Raw genomic sequence first — 22,388 nt, 5'->3', positions numbered from 1 at the left:
ATTCTTGAATAAAATAACTTATAAATGCCTCCTGAGCTTAGTTCCACTGTCGTACCCCACCAGAATCCAAAATATACACTTGTTTTACTCCACTGTTTGTAAACAAAGTAAATTAAAACTATCCTTTTGATATCATGGATGGTCAGTCCTCGCATCCATAGCTCTGTATATACATTTGAGAGTGGTTACATTTTTCCAGAGAGAAGGCTTGGTTTCAACTGCTGATTGCCGCTTTAAGTACATTGTAGCATTAAATATGGTGTTCAGCTAAGTGGCAGTTACGTTAGCCAAGACCCAGGAATCAGCAATTGAGGAGTGCTGTTTTAAAGGACCACCACATCACCTCTATCTGCCTACCCGACTCTAATCATGTAATATTCTAACACTGGCACATGCATGTCTTGGACTGTCCAATAATCCCCAGTTTTCTGGTTGGCTTGATCTACCACCTGGGTAGCAGTACATCTGTCCGACTGCTGGTACACCACATGTTAACCAGCCTCTTCATTGTTAGCTTGGGCTGTAGGACACACACACCTGCTAACACACACGCACAGATCCATAGGTTACACACGCAAATACATAATGCACACACACACACACACCTTTTCTTTACCCAGTTACATTCAGTGGCTCTCTTGTGGTTATCTAACATATCCTAAGCAGAGCTCAAAGGCAATGTGCCAGCCCACTTTAGAAGCACAAATTCTTACACCTCCAACCATGAAACATTCATACCCTCACACACTTTCATAAAACCCACTATAGCACTACTTATAATACAAGGACCTTCTACTGCTACAGAATCATTCACCTAACGGCATCAGCCCACTGCAGGGATGCATATTGATTAGCTAGTTAGGCTGGACTCATCTAGGCTAGGTAACTGATGCTAAGCACAACTGTCTGGTTATGTTAGGCTAATAGGTGTATTGGTGCGAGCATTGGGTGGGGTTACACCTACACCTTAGTTCATGAAAGTGATTAAATATTTAAATTCCTCTAACGCTACACTTAACTCTGCTACCAACACCTAGCCGGTGGCAGGAAGCATTTATCCCCCACCCACATCCTGAGAACTTCCTGACAAAATGAATCTGTAGAGGAGGATGTTTCAATCACTAACTGGCACAGGTCTTATCAAAGAGGAACACTTTGGGCTGATCCACGTTATAGCTCGATTGAAATTTAAAAGGCAACTTTCCCGTGTTCGCGGAGACTCTTCATTCACGGTAAACGCTGCACATGTCGGCTCAATCGGAAATGACCTTTACATTTTTACGCGGAGCTTCCGCGATACTTCTGCGATACAGATTGAACCCAGCCCTTTCTCTCACTTCTATTTCTCGCTCTCTCTTTCTCCCCCTTCTCTTGCTCTCCCTATCTCCCTCCACCTGTCCTACCTTTAGCCCGCCCCTCACTCACTTTCAATCTCTCCCCCCTCTCTCGCCACCTTACCCCGCCCCGCCCCTCACGTCCTGTCCATCTCATCTTACAATAATTTTTTTTGCACTCTCTCTCTCTCAACCTCTCTCTCTCCTTCCATCTCTCTAATGGTCTAGTGTTATTAACCGCATTCCTACATCAGGGGAATATAAAGGAGGGAGAAGAAGACGGATAGAAAACCTCCGTTAGATCCATCTCTGTTAGCACTGACCTAGATAGAGCTGGCTGCCGCGGTGTGTGTGTGTGTCTGTGTGTCTGTGTGTGCATGTGCGTGTGACTGGTTAGTATTGATGACAGGGGGAGGAGTTGAAACTCTTGTCCTAGCCATTTACTTTTCAGTGCGTCGCTGATATCATAGTTTAGGGGTAAAACATGTTAAACAGTCTTGTTTCACCCCCTGAAGGTGAACATAATAATTAAATGGGCTACAATACAATTACTCTCTACATTATCATCATGTAAAGTGGGGAGAACAAGTATTTGATACACTGCCGATTTTGCAGGTTTTCCTACTTACAAAGCATGTAGAGGTCTGTAATTTTTTATCATAGATACACTTCAACTGTGAGAGACGGAATCTAAAACAAAAATCCAGAAAATCACATTGTATGATTTTAAAGTAATTAATTTGCATTTTATTGCATGACATAAGTATTTGATCACCTAGAATCCAGTAAGAATTCCGGCTCTCACAGACCTGTTAGGTTTTCTTTAAGAAGCCCTCCTGTTCTCCACCCATTACCTGTATTAACTGCACCTGATTGAACTTGTTACCTGTATAAAAGACACCTGTCCACATACTCAATCAAACAGACTCCAACCTCTCCACAATGGCCAAGACCAGAGAGCTGTGTAAGGACATCAGGGTTAAATTGTAGACCTGCCCAAGGCTGGGATGGGCTACAGGACAATAGGCAAGCAGCTTGGTGAGAAGGCAACAATTGTTGGCGCAATTATTAGAAAATGGAAGAAGTTCACGATGACGGTCAATCACCCTCGGTCTGGGGCTCCATGCAAGATCTCACCTCGTGGGGCATCAATGATCATGAGGAAGGTGAGGGATCAGCCCAGAACTACACGGCAGGACCTGGTCAATGACCTGAAGAGAGCTGGGACCACAGTCTCAAAGAAAACCATTAGTAACACAATACACCGTCATGGATTAAAATCATGCAGCGCACGCAAGGTCCCCGTGCTCAAGCCAGCGCATGTCCAGGCCCGTCTGAAGTTTGCCAATGACCGTCTGGATGATCCAGAGGAGGAATGGGAGACGGTCATGTGGTCTGATGAGACAAAAATAGAGCTTTTTGGTCTGAACTCCACTCGCCGTGTTTGGAGGAAGAAGAAGGATGAGTACAACCCCAGAACACCATCCCAACCGTGAAGCATGGAGGTGGAAACATCATTCTTTGGGGATGCTTTTCTGCAAAGGGGACAGGACGACTGCACCGTATTGAGGGGAGGATGGATGGGGCCATGTATCGCAAGATCTTGGCCAACAACCTCCTTCCCTCAGTAAAAGCATTGAAGATGGGTCATGGCTGGGTCTTCCAGCATGACAACGACCCGAAACACACAACTAGCAACTAAGGAGTGGCTCCGTAAGAAGCATCTCAAGGTCCTGGAGTGGCCTAGCCAGTCTCCAGACCTGAACCCAATAGAAAATCTTTGGAGGGAGCTGAAAGTCCGTATTGCCCCGAAACCTGAAGGATCTGGAGAAGGTCTGTATGGAGGAGTGGGCCAAAATCCCTGCTGCAGTGTGTGCAAACCTGGTCAAGAACTACAGGAAATGTATGATCTCTGTAATTGCAAGCAAATGTTTCTGTACCAAATATTACGTTTTCTGATGTATCAAATACTTATGTCATGCAATACTTACTTAAAAATCATACAATGTGATTTTTTGGATTTTTGTTTTAGATTCTGTCTCTCACAGTTGAAGTGTACATATGATGAAAATTACAGACCTCTACATGCTTTGTAAGTAGGAAAACCTGCAAAATCGGCAGTGTATCAAATACTTGTTCTCCCCACTGTATGTATATTTATTTTTACACCCTATCATAATTATTAGTAAAAGGTGTGCTGAAGTAGGACATTATATATTAATACCTGATTAAGTGATACAGCACGAGAGGCTGTGCCATCAATAAATCAACAGGCAAGCGATGCTGTTAGCTAGGACAGAAAATGGCCAAATCCTACTTTAGTACCAGTTTTTGAAGACAAACACAGAGAGAGGGAAAGCCATCTTCTGGGACATGACCCACACAGAGCAGGTCTGAGTAAAGCGTTTATCTCTTTGGGCTGTGAGCCTGGGAGAGTTAGAGGCCATCTGTTACAGTGACACATTCACTCCCTGAGCTGAGCTATGTAAAGAACACTCAGAGCTACATTCTCTCTCTCTCTCTCTCTCTTTCACATTTTCTCTGTTTTCCCTTTGTCTTTGTTTCTCTCTCCTCTCTCTCACTCTCTCCTCTCTCTCTCTCTCTCTCTCTCTCTCTCTCTCTGTGTGTGGGGGAAAGAAAGAATACACCGTGCCTGGCTGCCACATTACATACAGCACCCCGCTGACAACTTCTTCCTTCCTCACTCACTCTTTCTCTTTCAAGTATCTCTCTCCTTCTGTCTCCATCTCATCTCCCTCTCTCCATCTTTCCATCGCTCTTTCTCCCTATACGGCAACCCACTAGCTGCCTAGGGGAGAATATCACAGTGCACAGTCAAGCACCAGGAGGGTGAGACATACCTTTAGACAGAGACTGTACTGGACATAACTGTGAAACTGTGTGTGTGTGTGTGTGTGTGTGTGTGTGTGTGTGTGTGTGTGTGTGTGTGTGTGTGTGTGTGTGTGTGTGTGTTGTTTAGGTAAGGTATAGAAACAGGAGCAGATGGCTTGGTCTTCCCCAGCAGAGAGACGTGATTAAGCAGCACCTTTGATCCACTGAACTAAACTACACATACAGCAGCCCAAAGCTAACACACTCAGGAATGTGTGTGTGTGTGTGTGTGTGTGTGTGTGTGTGTGTGAGCCAGAGCTAATAGAGGGTGGCATACTGGCAGGAGGGGCAACCCCAACCCTTCATCATCTCCCCTTCTCTTCCTCCTATTCTCCATCCCCCTTTACTCTCACCCTTCCTTACTTCTCACATCCATCTCTTCTCCTGCATGCTTACGTATTCAGTGCTTTACCCCTATCCATCTCCCTTTCTCTCCACTCTCATTCCTTCATATTATTTGTCCCTTTATTTCCTCCTCCCCTCTTGTCTTTATTTCCTCCTCCCCTCTTGTCTTTATTCCCTCCTCCCCTCTTGTCTTTATTTCCTCCTCCCCTCTTGTCTTTATTTCCCCCTCCCCTCTTGTCTTTATTTCCCCCTCCCCTCTTGTCTTTATTTCCCCCTCCCCTCTTGTCTTTATTTCCCCCTCCCCTCTTGTCTTTATTTCCTCCTCCCCTCTTGTCTTTATTTCCCCCTCCCCTCTTGTCTTTATTTCCTCCTCCCCTCTTGTCTTTATTCCCTCCTCCCCTCTTGTCTTTATTTCTTCCTCCCCTCTTGTCTTTATTTCCTCCTCCCCTCTTGTCTTTATTTCTTCCTCCCCTCTTGTCTTTATTTCCTCCTCCCCTCTTGTCTTTATTTCTTCCTCCCCTCTTGTCTTTATTTCCTCCTCCCCTCTTGTCTTTATTTCCTCCTCCCCTCTTGTCTTTATTCCCTCCTCCCCTCTTGTCTTTATTTCCTCCTCCCCTCTTGTCTTTATTTCCCCCTCCCCTCTTGTCTTTATTTCCTCCTCCCCTCTTGTCTTTATTTCCCCCTCCCCTCTTGTCTTTATTTCTTCCTCCCCTCTTGTCTTTATTTCCTCCTCCCCTCTTGTCTTTATTTCTTCCTCCCCTCTTGTCTTTATTTCCTCCTCCCCTCTTGTCTTTATTTCTTCCTCCCCTCTTGTCTTTATTTCTTCCTCCCCTCTTGTCTTTATTTCTTCCTCCCCTCTTGTCTTTATTTCCTCCTCCCCTCTTGTCTTTATTTCCCCCTCCCCTCTTTTCTTTATTTCCTCCTCCCCTCTTGTCTTTATTTCCCCCTCCCCTCTTTTCTTTATTTCCTCCTCCCCTCTTGTCTTTATTTCTTCCTCCCCTCTTGTCTTTATTTCTTCCTCCCCTCTTGTCTTTATTTCCTCCTCCCCTCTTGTCTTTATTTCCTCCTCCCCTCTTGTCTTTATTTCTTCCTCCCCTCTTGTCTTTATTTCCTCCTCCCCTCTTGTCTTTATTTCCCCCTCCCCTCTTGTCTTTATTTCTTCCTCCCCTCTTGTCTTTATTTCCTCCTCCCCTCTTGTCTTTATTTCTTCCTCCCCTCTTTTCTTTATTTCTTCCTCCCCTCTTGTCTTTATTTCCTCCTCCCCTCTTGTCTTTATTTCTTCCTCCCCTCTTGTCTTTATTTCCTCCTCCCCTCTTTTCTTTATTTCCTCCTCCCCTCTTGTCTTTATTCCCTCCTCCCCTCTTGTCTTTATTTCTTCCTCCCCTCTTGTCTTTATTTCCTCCTCCCCTCTTGTCTTTATTTCCTCCTCCCCTCTTGTCTTTATTTCCCCCTCCCCTCTTGTCTTTATTTCCTCCTCCCCTCTTGTCTTTATTTCCTCCTCCCCTCTTGTCTTTATTTCCCCCTCCCCTCTTGTCTTTATTTCCTCCTCCCCTCTTGTCTTCTTATTTCCCCCTCCCCTCTTGTCTTTATTCCCTCCTCCCCTCTTGTCTTTATTTCCTCCTCCCCTCTTGTCTTTATTTCTTCCTCCCCTCTTGTCTTTATTTCCTCCTCCCCTCTTGTCTTTATTCCCTCCTCCCCTCTTGTCTTTATTTATTCCTCCCCTCTTGTCTTTATTTCCTCCTCCCCTCTTGTCTTTATTCCCTCCTCCCCTCTTGTCTTTATTTCTTCCTCCCCTCTTGTCTTTATTTCCTCCTCCCCTCTTTTCTTTATTTCCTCCTCCCCTCTTGTCTTTATTCCCTCCTCCCCTCTTGTCTTTATTTCTTCCTCCCCTCTTGTCTTTATTTCCCCCTCCCCTCTTTTCTTTATTTCTTCCTCCCCTCTTGTCTTTATTTCTTCCTCCCCTCTTGTCTTTATTTCCTCCTCCCCTCTTGTCTTTATTTCCTCCTCCCCTCTTGTCTTTATTTCCTCCTCCCCTCTTGTCTTTATTTCCCCCTCCCCTCTTGTCTTTATTTCCCCCTCCCCTCTTGTCTTTATTTCCCCCTCCCCTCTTGTCTTTATTTCCCCCTCCCCTCTTGTCTTTATTTCCTCCTCCCCTCTTGTCTTTATTTCCCCCTCCCCTCTTGTCTTTATTTCCTCCTCCCCTCTTGTCTTTATTCCCTCCTCCCCTCTTGTCTTTATTTCTTCCTCCCCTCTTGTCTTTATTTCCTCCTCCCCTCTTGTCTTTATTTCTTCCTCCCCTCTTGTCTTTATTTCCTCCTCCCCTCTTGTCTTTATTTCTTCCTCCCCTCTTGTCTTTATTTCCTCCTCCCCTCTTGTCTTTATTTCCTCCTCCCCTCTTGTCTTTATTCCCTCCTCCCCTCTTGTCTTTATTTCCTCCTCCCCTCTTGTCTTTATTTCCCCCTCCCCTCTTGTCTTTATTTCCTCCTCCCCTCTTGTCTTTATTTCCCCCTCCCCTCTTGTCTTTATTTCTTCCTCCCCTCTTGTCTTTATTTCCTCCTCCCCTCTTGTCTTTATTTCTTCCTCCCCTCTTGTCTTTATTTCCTCCTCCCCTCTTGTCTTTATTTCTTCCTCCCCTCTTGTCTTTATTTCTTCCTCCCCTCTTGTCTTTATTTCTTCCTCCCCTCTTGTCTTTATTTCCTCCTCCCCTCTTTTCTTTAATTCCTCCTCCCCTCTTGTCTTTATTTCTTCCTCCCCTCTTGTCTTTATTTCTTCCTCCCCTCTTGTCTTTATTTCTTCCTCCCCTCTTGTCTTTATTTCTTCCTCCCCTCTTGTCTTTATTTCCCCCTCCCCTCTTGTCTTTATTTCCCCCTCCCCTCTTTTCTTTATTTCCTCCTCCCCTCTTGTCTTTATTTCCCCCTCCCCTCTTTTCTTTATTTCCTCCTCCCCTCTTGTCTTTATTTCTTCCTCCCCTCTTTTCTTTATTTCTTCCTCCCCTCTTGTCTTTATTTCTTCCTCCCCTCTTGTCTTTATTTCCTCCTCCCCTCTTGTCTTTATTTCCTCCTCCCCTCTTGTCTTCATTTCCTCCTCCCCTCTTGTCTTTATTTCCCCCTCCCCTCTTGTCTTTATTTCCTCCTCCCCTCTTGTCTTTATTTCCTCCTCCCCTCTTGTCTTTATTTCCCCCTCCCCTCTTGTCTTTATTTCCTCCTCCCCTCTTGTCTTTATTTCCCCCTCCCCTCTTGTCTTTATTCCCTCCTCCCCTCTTGTCTTTATTTCCTCCTCCCCTCTTGTCTTTATTTCTTCCTCCCCTCTTGTCTTTATTTCCTCCTCCCCTCTTGTCTTTATTGCCTCCTCCCCTCTTGTCTTTATTTCTTCCTCCCCTCTTGTCTTTATTTCCTCCTCCCCTCTTTTCTTTATTTCCTCCTCCCCTCTTGTCTTTATTTCCCCCTCCCCTCTTGTCTTTATTTCCCCCTCCCCTCTTGTCTTTATTTCTTCCTCCCCTCTTGTCTTTATTTCCTCCTCCCCTCTTGTCTTTATTTCTTCCTCCCCTCTTGTCTTTATTTCCTCCTCCCCTCTTGTCTTTATTTCTTCCTCCCCTCTTGTCTTTATTTCTTCCTCCCCTCTTGTCTTTATTTCTTCCTCCCCTCTTGTCTTTATTTCCTCCTCCCCTCTTTTCTTTAATTCCTCCTCCCCTCTTGTCTTTATTTCTTCCTCCCCTCTTGTCTTTATTTCTTCCTCCCCTCTTGTCTTTATTTCTTCCTCCCCTCTTGTCTTTATTTCTTCCTCCCCTCTTGTCTTTATTTCCCCCTCCCCCTCCCCTCTTGTCTTTATTTCCCCCTCCCCTCTTTTCTTTATTTCCTCCTCCCCTCTTGTCTTTATTTTCCCCCTCCCCTCTTTTCTTTATTTCCCCCTCCTCCCCCTCTTGTCTTTATTTCTTCCTCCCCTCTTGTCTTTATTTCCTCCTCCCCTCTTGTCTTTATTTCCTCCTCCCCTCCCCTCTTGTCTTTATTTCCTCCTCCCCTCTTGTCTTTATTTCTTCCTCCCCTCTTGTCTTTATTTCCTCCTCCCCTCTTGTCTTTATTTCTTCCTCCCCTCTTTCTTTATTTCTTCCTCCCCTCTTGTCTTCCCCTCCCCTCTTGTCTTTATTTCTTCCTCCCCTCTTGTCTTTATTTCCTCCTCCCCTCTTGTCTTTATTTCTTCCTCCCCTCTTGTCTTTATTCCTCCCCTCCTCCCCTCTTGTCTTTATTTCTTCCTCCCCTCTTGTCTTTATTTCCTCCTCCCCTCTTGTCTTTATTTCCTCCTCCCCTCTTGTCTTTATTTCCCCCTCCCCTCTTGTCTTTATTTCCTCCTCCCCTCTTGTCTTTATTTCCTCCTCCCCTCCTTTATTTCCCCCTCCCCTCTTGTCTTTATTTCCTCCTCCCCTCTTGTCTTTATTTCCCCCTCCCCTCTTGTCTTTATTCCCTCCTCCCCTCTTGTCTTTATTTCCTCCTCCCCTCTTGTCTTTATTTCTTCCTCCCCTCTTGTCTTTATTTCATCCTCCCCTCTTGTCTTTATTACCTCCTCACCTCTTGTCTTTATTTCTTCCTCCCCTCTTGTCTTTATTTCCTCCTCCCCCTTGTCTTTATTCCCTCCTCCCCTCTTGTCTTTATTTCTTCCTCCCCTCTTGTCTTTATTTCCTCCTCCCCTCTTTTCTTTATTTCCTCCTCCCCTCTTGTCTTTATTCCCTCCTCCCCTCTTGTCTTTATTTCTTCCTCCCCTCTTGTCTTTATTTCCACCTCCCCTCTTTTCTTTATTTCTTCCTCCCCTCTTGTCTTTATTTCTTCCTCCCCTCTTGTCTTTATTTCCTCCTCCCCTCTTGTCTTTATTTCCTCCTCCCCTCTTGTCTTCATTTCCTCCTCCCCTCTTGTCTTTATTTCCCCCTCCCCTCTTGTCTTTATTTCCTCCTCCCCTCTTGTCTTTATTTCCTCCTCCCCTCTTGTCTTTATTTCCCCCTCCCCTCTTGTCTTTATTTCCTCCTCCCCTCTTGTCTTTATTTCCCCCTCCCCTCTTGTCTTTATTCCCTCCTCCCCTCTTGTCTTTATTTCCTCCTCCCCTCTTGTCTTTATTTCTTCCTCCCCTCTTGTCTTTATTTCCTCCTCCCCTCTTGTCTTTATTCCCTCCTCCCCTCTTGTCTTTATTTCTTCCTCCCCTCTTGTCTTTATTTCCTCCTCCCCTCTTTTCTTTATTTCCTCCTCCCCTCTTGTCTTTATTTCCCCCTCCCCTCTTGTCTTTATTTCCTCCTCCCCTCTTGTCTTTATTTCCTCCTCCCCTCTTGTCTTTATTCCCTCCTCCCCTCTTGTCTTTATTTCCTCCTCCCCTCTTGTCTTTATTTCCCCCTCCCCTCTTGTCTTTATTTCCTCCTCCCCTCTTGTCTTTATTTCCCCCTCCCCTCTTGTCTTTATTTCTTCCTCCCCTCTTGTCTTTATTCCCTCCTCCCCTCTTGTCTTTATTTCTTCCTCCCCTCTTGTCTTTATTTCCTCCTCCCCTCTTGTCTTTATTTCTTCCTCCCCTCTTGTCTTTATTTCCTCCTCCCCTCTTGTCTTTATTTCTTCCTCCCCTCTTGTCTTTATTTCCTCCTCCCCTCTTGTCTTTATTTCCTCCTCCCCTCTTGTCTTTATTCCCTCCTCCCCTCTTGTCTTTATTTCCTCCTCCCCTCTTGTCTTTATTTCCCCCTCCCCTCTTGTCTTTATTTCCTCCTCCCCTCTTGTCTTTATTTCCCCCTCCCCTCTTGTCTTTATTTCTTCCTCCCCTCTTGTCTTTATTTCCTCCTCCCCTCTTGTCTTTATTTCTTCCTCCCCTCTTGTCTTTATTTCCTCCTCCCCTCTTGTCTTTATTTCTTCCTCCCCTCTTGTCTTTATTTCCTCCTCCCCTCTTGTCTTTATTTCCTCCTCCCCTCTTGTCTTTATTTCCTCCTCCCCTCTTGTCTTTATTCCCTCCTCCCCTCTTGTCTTTATTTCCTCCTCCCCTCTTGTCTTTATTTCCTCCTCCCCTCTTGTCTTTATTTCCCCCTCCCCTCTTGTCTTTATTTCTTCCTCCCCTCTTGTCTTTATTCCCTCCTCCCCTCTTGTCTTTATTTCTTCCTCCCCTCTTGTCTTTATTTCCTCCTCCCCTCTTGTCTTTATTTCTTCCTCCCCTCTTGTCTTTATTTCCTCCTCCCCTCTTGTCTTTATTTCTTCCTCCCCTCTTGTCTTTATTTCCTCCTCCCCTCTTGTCTTTATTTCCTCCTCCCCTCTTGTCTTTATTCCCTCCTCCCCTCTTGTCTTTATTTCCTCCTCCCCTCTTGTCTTTATTTCCCCCTCCCCTCTTGTCTTTATTTCCTCCTCCCCTCTTGTCTTTATTTCCCCCTCCCCTCTTGTCTTTATTTTTTCCTCCCCTCTTGTCTTTATTTCCTCCTCCCCTCTTGTCTTTATTTCTTCCTCCCCTCTTGTCTTTATTTCCTCCTCCCCTCTTGTCTTTATTTCTTCCTCCCCTCTTGTCTTTATTTCCTCCTCCCCTCTTGTCTTTATTTCCTCCTCCCCTCTTGTCTTTATTCCCTCCTCCCCTCTTGTCTTTATTTCTTCCTCCCCTCTTGTCTTTATTTCCTCCTCCCCTCTTGTCTTTATTTCCTCCTCCCCTCTTGTCTTTATTCCCTCCTCCCCTCTTGTCTTTATTTCTTCCTCCCCTCTTGTCTTTATTCCCTCCTCCCCTCTTGTCTTTATTTCTTCCTCCCCTCTTGTCTTTATTCCCTCCTCCCTTCTTTTCCTCCCTCCATAATTTTCTCTTCCCTTCATCCAAAGTTGTGTGCAAAAAGAGGGAACTGCCCCTGCTCAGCTAAGAGTTCTCTGTCATGTTAGAGAACTACAGACTCACACACACACACTCACACACACACACACACACGCACACACGCACACACGCACACACACACACACACACACACACACACACACACACACACACACACACACACACACACACACACACACACACACACACACACACACACACCTCCTCTGAGCGCTGGCCTGCCTAATACAATTATACAGTAAAACAATAATACGCTGTGATGGACAGATTTGGGGTGGGGCTGTCGCGTCTGTCTGTCTCACTGGCGCATGTCATAGAAAAATAATCTCCTCCACGCGTGAATATTCAGTGTGTGGAGATATGACTGTATACACAAACATGTCCTTACATTCCCTTACCAGGAAAGGGGGTAATAGAGAAGGGGAGGAGAGCGGGAGAGAGAGATGGAGAGAACGAGAGACAGAGAGAGATAGAGAGGACCTTGCTCTCTCATCGAGCAGACACAGTGACACAGACAGAGTTCTGGGGTTTGAGGACAGAGGGTTGCTCCTGCATATTTCACAGCCTACCCTGCTACCATCTGGTGCCTGTGACACATGCGCATGCACGCACGCACGCACGCAGGCACACGCACACACACACACACACACACTCCTGCATGAGCGTGGGTGGACAACCTACAGTTGGTGGTACAGTAACAAAAACAGTGCTGTGGATAGTGGATGAATCGTGGGTCACTGTGAAGAACAAGGAACCACAACACACGACAGGAAAATGTCCACAAACGTCTATAGCGGACTGAGTCGGATGAGAGAGAGGCAGGGGGACGGGTAGGGAGCGCGGGATGGGACCCTACCTCCCGTGAACGTTGAACCCTGACTTCTGAACCACCATGGTAGGGGACACACAGAACATGCTAGAAACTCTGTACCTGTCAGTGTGCCTTCAGAGAGGACCCAACTCACCCCCGGAATCATCAACACATCTAGAAGAACGAGACCAGGTTAGTCAGAGAGAGGTGTGGAACGAGGGATGGGCGAAGGAGAGAGAGTGTAAGAAGGAGAAATAGGGGTGAAGTAAGAGCAGAAGGATGAAGATGACAACGTGGGCTGGTTAGTTCCTACTGTGAGTCTTTTCCACTTATTCTGAGTCCAGTGTGAGCTCGTGATACAGTTGATAAGGGTTTGATGATTCAGTTGGGGATTTTGTAGACAGTCAGTCAATCCCCGATATTCAAACCCCAAAATCCCAAAGCTCTATGAACAAAAAATGACTGCGACACAAATAGAGACACTCGGATGGAGTAAAAAAAAAAAAAAAGCAACCTCCCCATCAGAAGAAAACAACTTACGTTTCCCTTCTCTTCACAAACTCTTGTGCCATCCAGAAAAGCAGAGTGTAGATTCTGAAGCCTGTCCAGTCACAAGGGGTATACCTCTGCTCTGCATACCTTTAATCAACCATTCTCTTACTCTGTCAAATGGTTCTACAACTTCAGTTACAGTTGTGCGCAAAATGGTTTCCAAGCAACAGAAAAAGAACAAGCTTGAGGTTACAGACCGGATAAAGGAAAGACTATAAACCATAAACTAAAGATAATCTATAGAAAAATGAAACGGAGAAAGAAACCAATGGACATGAGGGGCCTTGAACAATTATAGAGACGGATAGAGGAGGGCATGTTCATTCTCTATTTGTTTTCGGAAGCATTTGCGAGTGGTTTGTACAGGCCTGTTTAAGGGGAAAGGGGGATACCTAGCCAGTTGCACAACTGAATGCATTCAACCAAAAGATGTCTTCTGCATTTAACCCAACCCCTCTGAATCAGAGAGGTGCAGGGGGCTGCCTTAATCGACATCATCGGCACCCTGGGAGCAGTTGTTAGGGGTTAATTGCCTTGCTCAAGGGCAGAAAGGCATATTTTCCCACCTTCCCGGCTCGGGGATTGGAACCAGCAACCTTTTGGTAACTGGCCCAACACGCTTAAACACTAGGCTACCTGCCGCAGGTGTGTGAGTGAGGGCAAGAGGGTGGAAGTAAAAGAGTGAGCGAGAGGGAGACTGTGTGTGTTCGGTCTGTTTGAGTGACTGTATGTGTGTGAGAGGGTGTGAGAGCATGGGAGAGTGTGAGTGCATGAGCACTTTGGGCACACCACATCTGCAAGAGAAAATCCATATCCATCTGTATTTCTCAAGAGATTTGCACTGTCAACTACCGAAGGCATTCCCACTGTCAACTACCATCAACATTCGATGAAAAAAAATCCAAATGATCTTACTTTGATCCACCAAAAGTATCTCTACAGCCAATACGGCTACTGAAATAACCACTATTTCTCATATCCAATGTTTGGGGTTAGAAGGCAGTGGAATCACTATAGAGAGGCGAAGTCGGGCATCTGGTAACCCGTTCTTGTACAGCTGGAGGGGCGGCCGGGCAAAGATCTAGGATCAGCTAACCTTCGTATGATCCTAACGCTTTTCATAAAGAGGAAACCATAGATCAGCATCTAGGTACTCCCTAGTTTGGTTTGTAGTTCTACCTACCCCTCCGGATGTACTACAACTACATGCAGGAGAGAAGGGGGAAGGGGGGAGATAGGGGGGATGTAACCTCGCCCTCACCCCACCCCACTCCCTCTAACTCTGAAAGTACCACGCCATGCAAGTCCCGTCCACCAGTACTCACTGGGCATGCTCCAAGGGGACGGTCCTAAGTACACCCTCTACGATAGGCCAGGCAGGGAAAAAGGGGGGGGGGGTCTATTCTTACTAGACCAGCGCTCAACAACTCCGATCCTGGAGAGAGGCTGGGTGTGTGGGCTTTTGTTCCATCCCAGCACTAACACACCTGATTCCAGGCTTTACAATTATTGCTGGGCTAGAACCAAATCCTGCACACCCAGTAGCTCTCCTGGACCAGAATGGGTGGCCACTGACCCCCACACAAAGAGAGGATATCTAGCGGGGACACTACAGGGAGGAAAACCATTTAAAAAGAAAAGGCACTTCTACAGTAATGCAAAATAGCAACTATTCCAGGTCTAGCGCGCTTCTACGTCCGTTGACTTCGGTCAAATCAAACCAAAACAAGCTCAAACCAGGCAGGACTCAGAAAGATGTGGAAAGACTACCGACCAGCCAGCTCCTTCTCCTTACTCCGTCTCTTTTTCTCCATCCGTTTCAGTCTCTTCTCCTCCCTGCGCTTAGCCTCCTCGGCCTCCTGGCTGCGCCGACACTTGTGGAAGTTCTCCACCACCACGCCCACGAACATGTTGAGCACGAAGAAGCTGACGATGAGCAGGAAGGAGATGAAGTAGAGGAGCATCCACGGGTTGTAGTTCAGCTGTGGCTGGAGGGGGTAGACATAGACAGAGTATAGTGTAATATACTGTACTCACACACACACACAGCATGATGTTATATTCACGCACTCAAGTTATGAGTATTGTGGTTGTGCACTCTATGCAAACGCCGAAAAACCAGCCCCAAGTCCCACTGGGCACAGAATTGAACATCTATTCAAAGTGGGTTCAACGTCACTTAATTGAAATGACGTGGAAACAACGTTGATTCAACCAGTGTGTGCGCAGCGGGATGTGTGTGTGTCTCTATCCAACTTGAGCGGAGCACACTACCAGCTAGCTGCCTTTTGTGACTGCCAGGACCACCGTCATCCTGCTGCTACAGTCAACACGACAAAATGTAGAAATGAATGCAGAAATAAACACACGAACAACACTGTTAATTTGATACAAAACAGTACATCCGGAAAGCTAAACGGATGAGTATACACAGTACTGTAAGCTGCAGAACGTGTGGAGGAAGCTAGAGGCGTGTTGGATGATGTTGGACAGTAAGCAGCTTATAGAGAGGAGATCAATGCCTCGTCCCTAAAGCAGAGACAGAAACGCTGACCTGATGTGTCATAAACATCAACACATCTCTGGTCCTAGCCATCCAAGCCTTTGTTCTGCTGTTCTGCTACTGTATCTCTAGTGAACAGAGGAAAAAGTGCATGTGTGTGTGTGTGTGTGTGTGTGTTTGTGTGCGTGTACATATTCAGTGGCTAGTGAGTTCACACACCCCTTCCACAGTCTTCACATTTTGCTGTCTCAAAAGGAATCAAAATAAATACAAATCCTAAAGATCTACACAACCTACTCCGCATTTTCAAAGAGAAAGTATAATATAGAACGTTCCCCCAAAGATGTCTTGATAGCTTATGTCTTCACACCCCAGAGTTAATACTTGGTTGAAGCTTTTCTACAATAATAGTATCCTACCAAATGTACCCAGCCCTCAGGGCAACATATGCCCATTGTTTTTGTCAAAATTGCTCAAGCTCAGTAAATTTGGTTAGGAATCATTGACAGGCAGCAGGGGCAGACTGGGGAAAATCATTCGGCCCTTGCATTTTATCCACACCATCTCACATCACCGCGCACACCAGCCCACATTACTATTACAGCGTTCCAGAATAACATTTTTCCTTGGTGTCACTGGTGCCACCAACGTTTACAGTTGGTGGCACCAGTCCATTATGTGGTTGGACCCACTTAACAAAGAGCTGCAGTCAGTTTCAGATTGGGTGGCAAGAAATCAGTTCGTCCTAAATATTTCAAAAATGAAAAGTATTGAATTTGGGACAAATCCTTCACTGAACCCTAAACCTCTACTAAATCTTGTAAGGAATTATGTGGACATTGTGGTGTGGTAAGGAGCCACAAAGAGGGACTTTACAATTACAATTGGCCCAGAACAGAGCAGCACGGCTGCCCCCTAAATGTACACAGAGAGCTAACATTAATAATATGTCAATCTCCCCTGGCTCAAAGTAGAGCAAAGATTGACTTTGTCAATGTTTGTATTTGTGAGAAGTATTGACATGTTGAATTCACAGAGCTGTCTGTTTGAACTACTATCACACAGCTCTGACAACCATGTTGGAAAAAGTACCCAATTATCATACTTGAGTAAAAGTAAAGATACCTTAATAGAAAATAACTCAAGTGAAAGTGAAAGTCACCCAGTAAAACACTCCTTGAGTAAATGTCTAAAAGTAGTTGGTTTAAAATATACTTAAGTATCAAAGGTAAAAGTATAAATAATTTCAAATTCCTTATATTAAGCAAACCAGATGGCACCATTTTCTTGTTTTTGTATTTATTTACAGAGAGCCAGGGGCACACTTCAACACTCAGACATGATTTACAAATGATGCATGTGTGTTTAGTGAGTCTGCCAGATCAGAGGCAGTAGAGAGGACCAGGGATGTTCTTTCAATAAGTGTGTGAATTGGATCATTGTCCTGCTAAGCATTCAAAATGTAACGCGTTTTGGGGTTTCAGGGAAAATGTAGTGAATTGAAAAGTTGTCAAAAATATAACTAATAAAGTAAAGTATAGATACCGGAAAAAAATGAAATGCCTTAAGTACCCCACAAGACAAAGGTCTCTTCACAGTCCCCAATTCCAGAACAGACTACGGGAGGCGCATAGTACTACATAGAGCCATGACTACATAGTACTCTATTCCACATCAAGTAACATGCAAGCAGTAAAATCAGATTGACAAAACAGAAAAATACACCTTATGGAACAGCGGGGACTGTGAAGAGACACACACACAGGCACAGACAACCGCATGAACACACATCAGACAACATACGCACTACACACACACGTACACATGGATTTTGTGTTGTAGATATGTGGTAGTAGAGTGTGTAGTGGCCACCTTTAACGTGTTATGAAATCTGTTGTGAAATGTAATGTAATGTTTTTTTAATTGTATATACAGTGCCTTGCGAAAGTATTTGGCCCCCTTGAACTTTGCGACCTTTTGCCACATTTCAGGCTTCAAACATAAAGATATAAAACTGTATTTTTTTGTGAAGAATCAACAACAAGTGGGACACAATCATGAAGTGGAACGACATTTATTGGATATTTCAAACTTTTTTAACAAATCAAAAACTGAAAAATTGGGAGTGCAAAATTATTCAGCCCCCTTAAGTTAATACTTTGTAGCGCCACCTTTTGCTGCGATTACAGCTGTAAGTCGCTTGGGGTATGTCTCTATCAGTTTTGCACATCGAGAGACTGAAATTTTTTCCCATTCCTGCTTGCAAAACAGCTCGAGCTCAGTGAGGTTGGATGGAGAGCATTTGTGAACAGCAGTTTTCAGTTCTTTCCACAGATTCTCGATTGGATTCAGGTCTGGACTTTGACTTGGCCATTCTAACACCTGGATATGTTTATTTTTGAACCATTCCATTGTAGATTTTGCTTTATGTTTTGGATCATTGTCTTGTTGGAAGACAAATCTCCGTCCCAGTCTCAGGTCTTTTGCAGACTCCATCAGGTTTTCTTCCAGAATGGTCCTGTATTTGGCTCCATCCATCTTCCCATCAATTTTAACCATCTTCCCTGTCCCTGCTGAAGAAAAGCAGGCCCAAACCATGATGCTGCCACCACCATGTTTGACAGTGGGGATGGTGCGTTCAGCTGTGTTGCTTTTATGCCAAACATAACGTTTTGCATTGTTGCCAAAAAGTTCAATTTTGGTTTCATCTGACCAGAGCATCTTCTTCCACATGTTTGGTGTGTCTCCCAGGTGGCTTGTGGCAAACTTTAAACAACACTTTTTATGGATATCTTTAAGAAATGGCTTTCTTCTTGCCACTCTTCCATAAAGGCCAGATTTGTGCAATATACAACTGATTGTTGTCCTATGGACAGAGTCTCCCACCTCAGCTGTAGATCTCTGCAGTTCATCCAGAGTGATCATGGGCCTCTTGGCTGCATCTCTGATCAGTCTTCTCCTTGTATGAGCTGAAAGTTTAGAGGGACGGCCAGGTCTTGGTATATTTGCAGTGGTCTGATACTCCTTCCATTTCAATATTATCGCTTGCACAGTGCTCCTTGGAATGTTTAAAGCTTGGGAAATCTTTTTGTATCCAAATCCGGCTTTAAACTTCTTCACAACAGTATCTCGGACCTGCCTGGTGTGTTCCTTGTTCTTCATGATGCTCTCTGCGCTTTTAACGGACCTCTGAGACTATCACAGTGCAGGTGCATTTATACGGAGACTTGATTACACACAGGTGGATTGTATTTATCATCATTAGTCATTTAGGTCAACATTGGATCATTCAGAGATCCTCACTGAACTTCTGGAGAGAGTTTGCTGCACTGAAAGTAAAGGGGCTGAATAATTTTGCACGCCCAATTTTTCAGTTTTTGATTTGTTAAAAAAGTTTGAAATATCCAATAAATGTTGTTCCACTTCATGATTGTGTCCCACTTGTTGTTGATTCTTCACAAAAAAAATACAGTTTTATATCTTTATGTTTGAAGCCTGAAATGTGGCAAAAGGTCGCAAAGTTCAAGGGGGCCGAATACTTTCGCAAGGCACTGTAACTGCCTTAATTTTGCTGGACCCCAGGAAGAGTAGCTGCTGCCTTGGTAGCAGCTAATGGGGATCCATAATAAATACAAATCGTGAAACGGCCTAATCATCTTATTAAGTCATTCATACTGCTTTATTACAAAGTATAATAAATACTGACTGCTGAGGTACCCAAGAAATGTTTTTTCATTTCATCTAACACATCCAGGCAGGAATGCATGCTTCAAGATATTTTGATGTGCAACCAAATCTAGACAGCCATGAATTTTGGGTTGACAATTACACTATAGTTGCCATATTTAACTGTCTAAAATAAGATTGCAGAATTTCCTGATTTCTTTCTTGCTCAATAGAGTTGCATTACATACATCTTTATGTGCTCTAACTAATATCATAGGCTAAATCATTTGGGGTGCAACACCTGAGGAAGTGGAAAGTCAAAACATAATAACTATAATACCCGCTGCTAGTAGCCATGTATTCATCAAACTGTAAATGTAATGTCCTAAACAAATGTTGCAGTTGTAGGCTACTACCCATGAGACCTATAGGTCTATTCCCTCGCATTGGCCGGTGCGCTTTCTGGGTGTGCACCGCTCCGTATCTCAAAGCCATATCAAATATCTTGGTTGTAAAGTAATTGGTATTGAGCTGAATGTTACCCACAGAAAGCTGATACTCTTCTCCTCAACAGGGACAAGGAGACAAAGTAGTGTTTTTCCCAAAATGTCATTTTGAAATGCATTTTTCTCTCGAGAACATGGTGGAGAGGAGAGTCCTCATCAAACCAGCAGTGAGACCAAATCATGGTCAGCAGCTCCACAAATGTGAAGTTTTGAGTGAGATGACAATGTATAATGTGCTTTTTCTACATTTATGGGCAATCCATGATCTTTTACAATCCATGATCTTGACTTTCTTAACTCATGACAGAGTCTGAGCAGGTCTCTTTGCTGATGCCAGGTTTGACTTTGAATGTGAGTTCAGCCTATCAGAAAACCGGGCCGGCCCATCTTGGTAGGGAGGCCGGCCATTGCCCACTGATCAGCCAAATGCTCATTATTTTTTATTTTATTTTACCTTTATTTAACTAGGCAAGTCAGTTAAGAACAAATTCTTATTTTCAATGACGGCCTAGGAACAGTGGGTTAACTGCCTGTTCAGGGGCAGAACGACAGATTTGTACCTTGTCAGCTCGGGATATGAACTTGCAACCTTTCGGTTACTAGTCCAACGCTTTAACCACTAGGCTACCCTGCCGCCCCTTAGATTATAGATTAGAATAACAGAGAAATTGCTAAAAAAAATCTTAACAGGCCCATGGGCACCCGGCCCATTTTATTTTTATATATTCAAAACATTTTTGTGTGTTTTTGTGTCAATTTCGATCAGCCCACCCAACAAAAAATGGTCTAGCCCATCAGGCATTTGCCAGAATTACCAGATGGCAAATCCGCCCCTAACGGACAGCAATATTCAAACATTGTCTCTGACTTTCAAGCTAATTTAAGTCAGGACCACTCAGGACCACTCCACACATCTTGGGAAAGCCCTTCTGGTGTGAATTTGTGTAATTGTCTCACTGAAAAATAAAACTACATTCCAGGCTTTGGTTTTCCTTTACATTTCTACCTGGGCTTGGCTCCACAGTCGCTGCCGATGACAAGCATACCCATAACATGATGCTGCCACCGTAATACTTTAAAATACAGCGAGTTTCACTCTGGGTTGTGTTGTATTGGATTTGACCCAAACCTGCAGTTTTTACTTTAGGCCAAAAAGTTATTGTCCTTGCTGTGTTGTAGTATTCCTTAATGGCCTTGTTGCAAACAGAATGGATGATTTGTAGTGGATTTTTTTTTACATAGTCTTCCTTCTTTTCACTTCGTCATACAGGCCAGTAATGTGGAGTGAATGCAATGTTGTTGATTTTATTTATAATTTTTTTATTTATTTTACCTTTATTTAACCAGGTAGGCAAGTTGAGAACAAGTTCTCATTTACAATTGCGACCTGGCCAAGATAAAGCAAAGCAGTTTGACACATACAACAACACAGTTGTTACACATGGAGTAAAACAAACATACAGTCAATAATACAGTTGAAAAATAAGTCTATATACAATGTGAGCAAATGAGGTGAGAAGGGAGGTAAAGGCAAAAGAAAAAGGCAATGGTGGCAAAGTAAATACAATATAGCAAGTAAAACACTGGAATGGTTGATTAGCAGTGGAAGATTGTGCAAAGTAGAGATAGAAATAATGGGGTGCAAAGGAGCAAAATAAATAAATAAATACTAAATAATAAATATAAATAAATGCTAAATTATAGATGGGCTATGGTGCAGTAATCTGTGAGCTGCTCTGACAGCTGGTGCTTAAAGCTAGTGAGGGAGATAAGTGTTTCCAGTTTCAGAGATTTTTGTAGTTCGTTCCAGTCATTGGCAGCAGAGAACTGGAAGGAGAGGCGGCCAAAGGAAGAATTGGTTTTGGGGGTGACCAGAGAGATATACCTGCTGGAGCGCGTGCTACATGTGGGTGCTGCTATGGTGACCAGCGAGCTGAGATAAGGGGGGACTTTACCTAGCAGGGTCTTGTAGTTGACCCGAAGCCAGTGAGTTTGGCGACGAATATGAAGCGAGGGCCAGCCAACGAGAGCGTACAGGTCGCAGTGGTGGGTAGTATATGGGGCTTTGGTGACAAAACGGATGGCACTGTGATAGACTGCATCCAATTTATTGAGTAGGGTATTGGAGGCTATTTTGTAAATGACATCGCCGAAGTCGGTTTAACAAGGGTATGTTTGGCAGCATGAGTGAAGGATGCTTTGTTGCGAAATAGGAAGCCAATTCTAGATTTAACTTTGGATTGGAGATGTTTGATGTGAGTCTGGAAGGAGAGTTTAGAGTCTAACCAGACACCTAGGTATTTGTAGTTGTCCACATATTCCAAGTCAGAGCCGTCCAGAGTAGTGATGTTGGACAGGCGGGCAGGGGCAGGCAGCGATCGGTTGAAGAGCATGCATTTAGTTTTACTTGTATTCAAGAGCAATTGGAGGCCACGGAAGGAGAGTTGTATGGCATTGAAGCTCACCTGGAGGGTTGTTAACACAGTGTACCTTTGTATTGTGGTGGCAGCACCATGTTATGGGTATACTTGTTGCCGGCAGGGACTGGGGAGTTTGTTGGGATAAAATATGAAAGGAGCAAAGCCCAGGTAAAAAGTTAAAGCCCAACTAGTTCTTCTAAATACCTAACCTTGGGATAGAGTTTTATTTTTCGGCAGGGCAATTACGCTAATGTTTATGCCAAAGACACACCAGACTGGCTTTCCAAGATGTGTTTAGTATTCCTTAAGGTTCAGTCTCCGTCCTGACTTAAAAACATCTGACACAAGGTTTGAATATTGCATATTCCATCAATGACTCCAAACCAATCTTACTGAGCTTGAGCAATTTTGACAAAAACAATGGATGGCCCTAAGAGTTGAGCAAGGTTGAAGAATCTGATTCAAAATGATTCACAGCTGTAATGGCTGTCAAATATACATATTTTTTATTTTACCTTTATTTAACTAGGCAAGTCA

The 22,388-nt window shown here is 44.3% G+C and overlaps 1 protein-coding gene across 1 annotated transcript in view; it reads right to left on the bottom strand.

Annotated features, from left to right (window-relative positions):
• The window catches only part of LOC139376635 (calcium channel, voltage-dependent, T type, alpha 1G subunit), a 319,317-nt gene that overhangs the window by 27,575 nt on the left and 269,354 nt on the right, over nucleotides 1-22,388 (bottom strand). Inside the window, exons 25-26 of the mRNA XM_071119441.1 lie at nucleotides 14,552-14,744; nucleotides 12,325-12,378 (exon numbers count right to left, since the gene is read on the bottom strand). Of these exons, the coding sequence (XP_070975542.1) occupies nucleotides 12,325-12,378; nucleotides 14,552-14,744 (247 nt within the window). The remainder of the gene's footprint in view (nucleotides 1-12,324; nucleotides 12,379-14,551; nucleotides 14,745-22,388) is intronic.

Source organism: Oncorhynchus clarkii, chromosome 20 (assembly GCF_045791955.1).
Source record: "Oncorhynchus clarkii lewisi isolate Uvic-CL-2024 chromosome 20, UVic_Ocla_1.0, whole genome shotgun sequence".
Lineage (NCBI taxonomy): Eukaryota > Metazoa > Chordata > Actinopteri > Salmoniformes > Salmonidae > Oncorhynchus > Oncorhynchus clarkii.
Note: the sequence above shows the minus strand (reverse complement) of the source record. Positions and strands in the feature narration are given on the sequence as shown.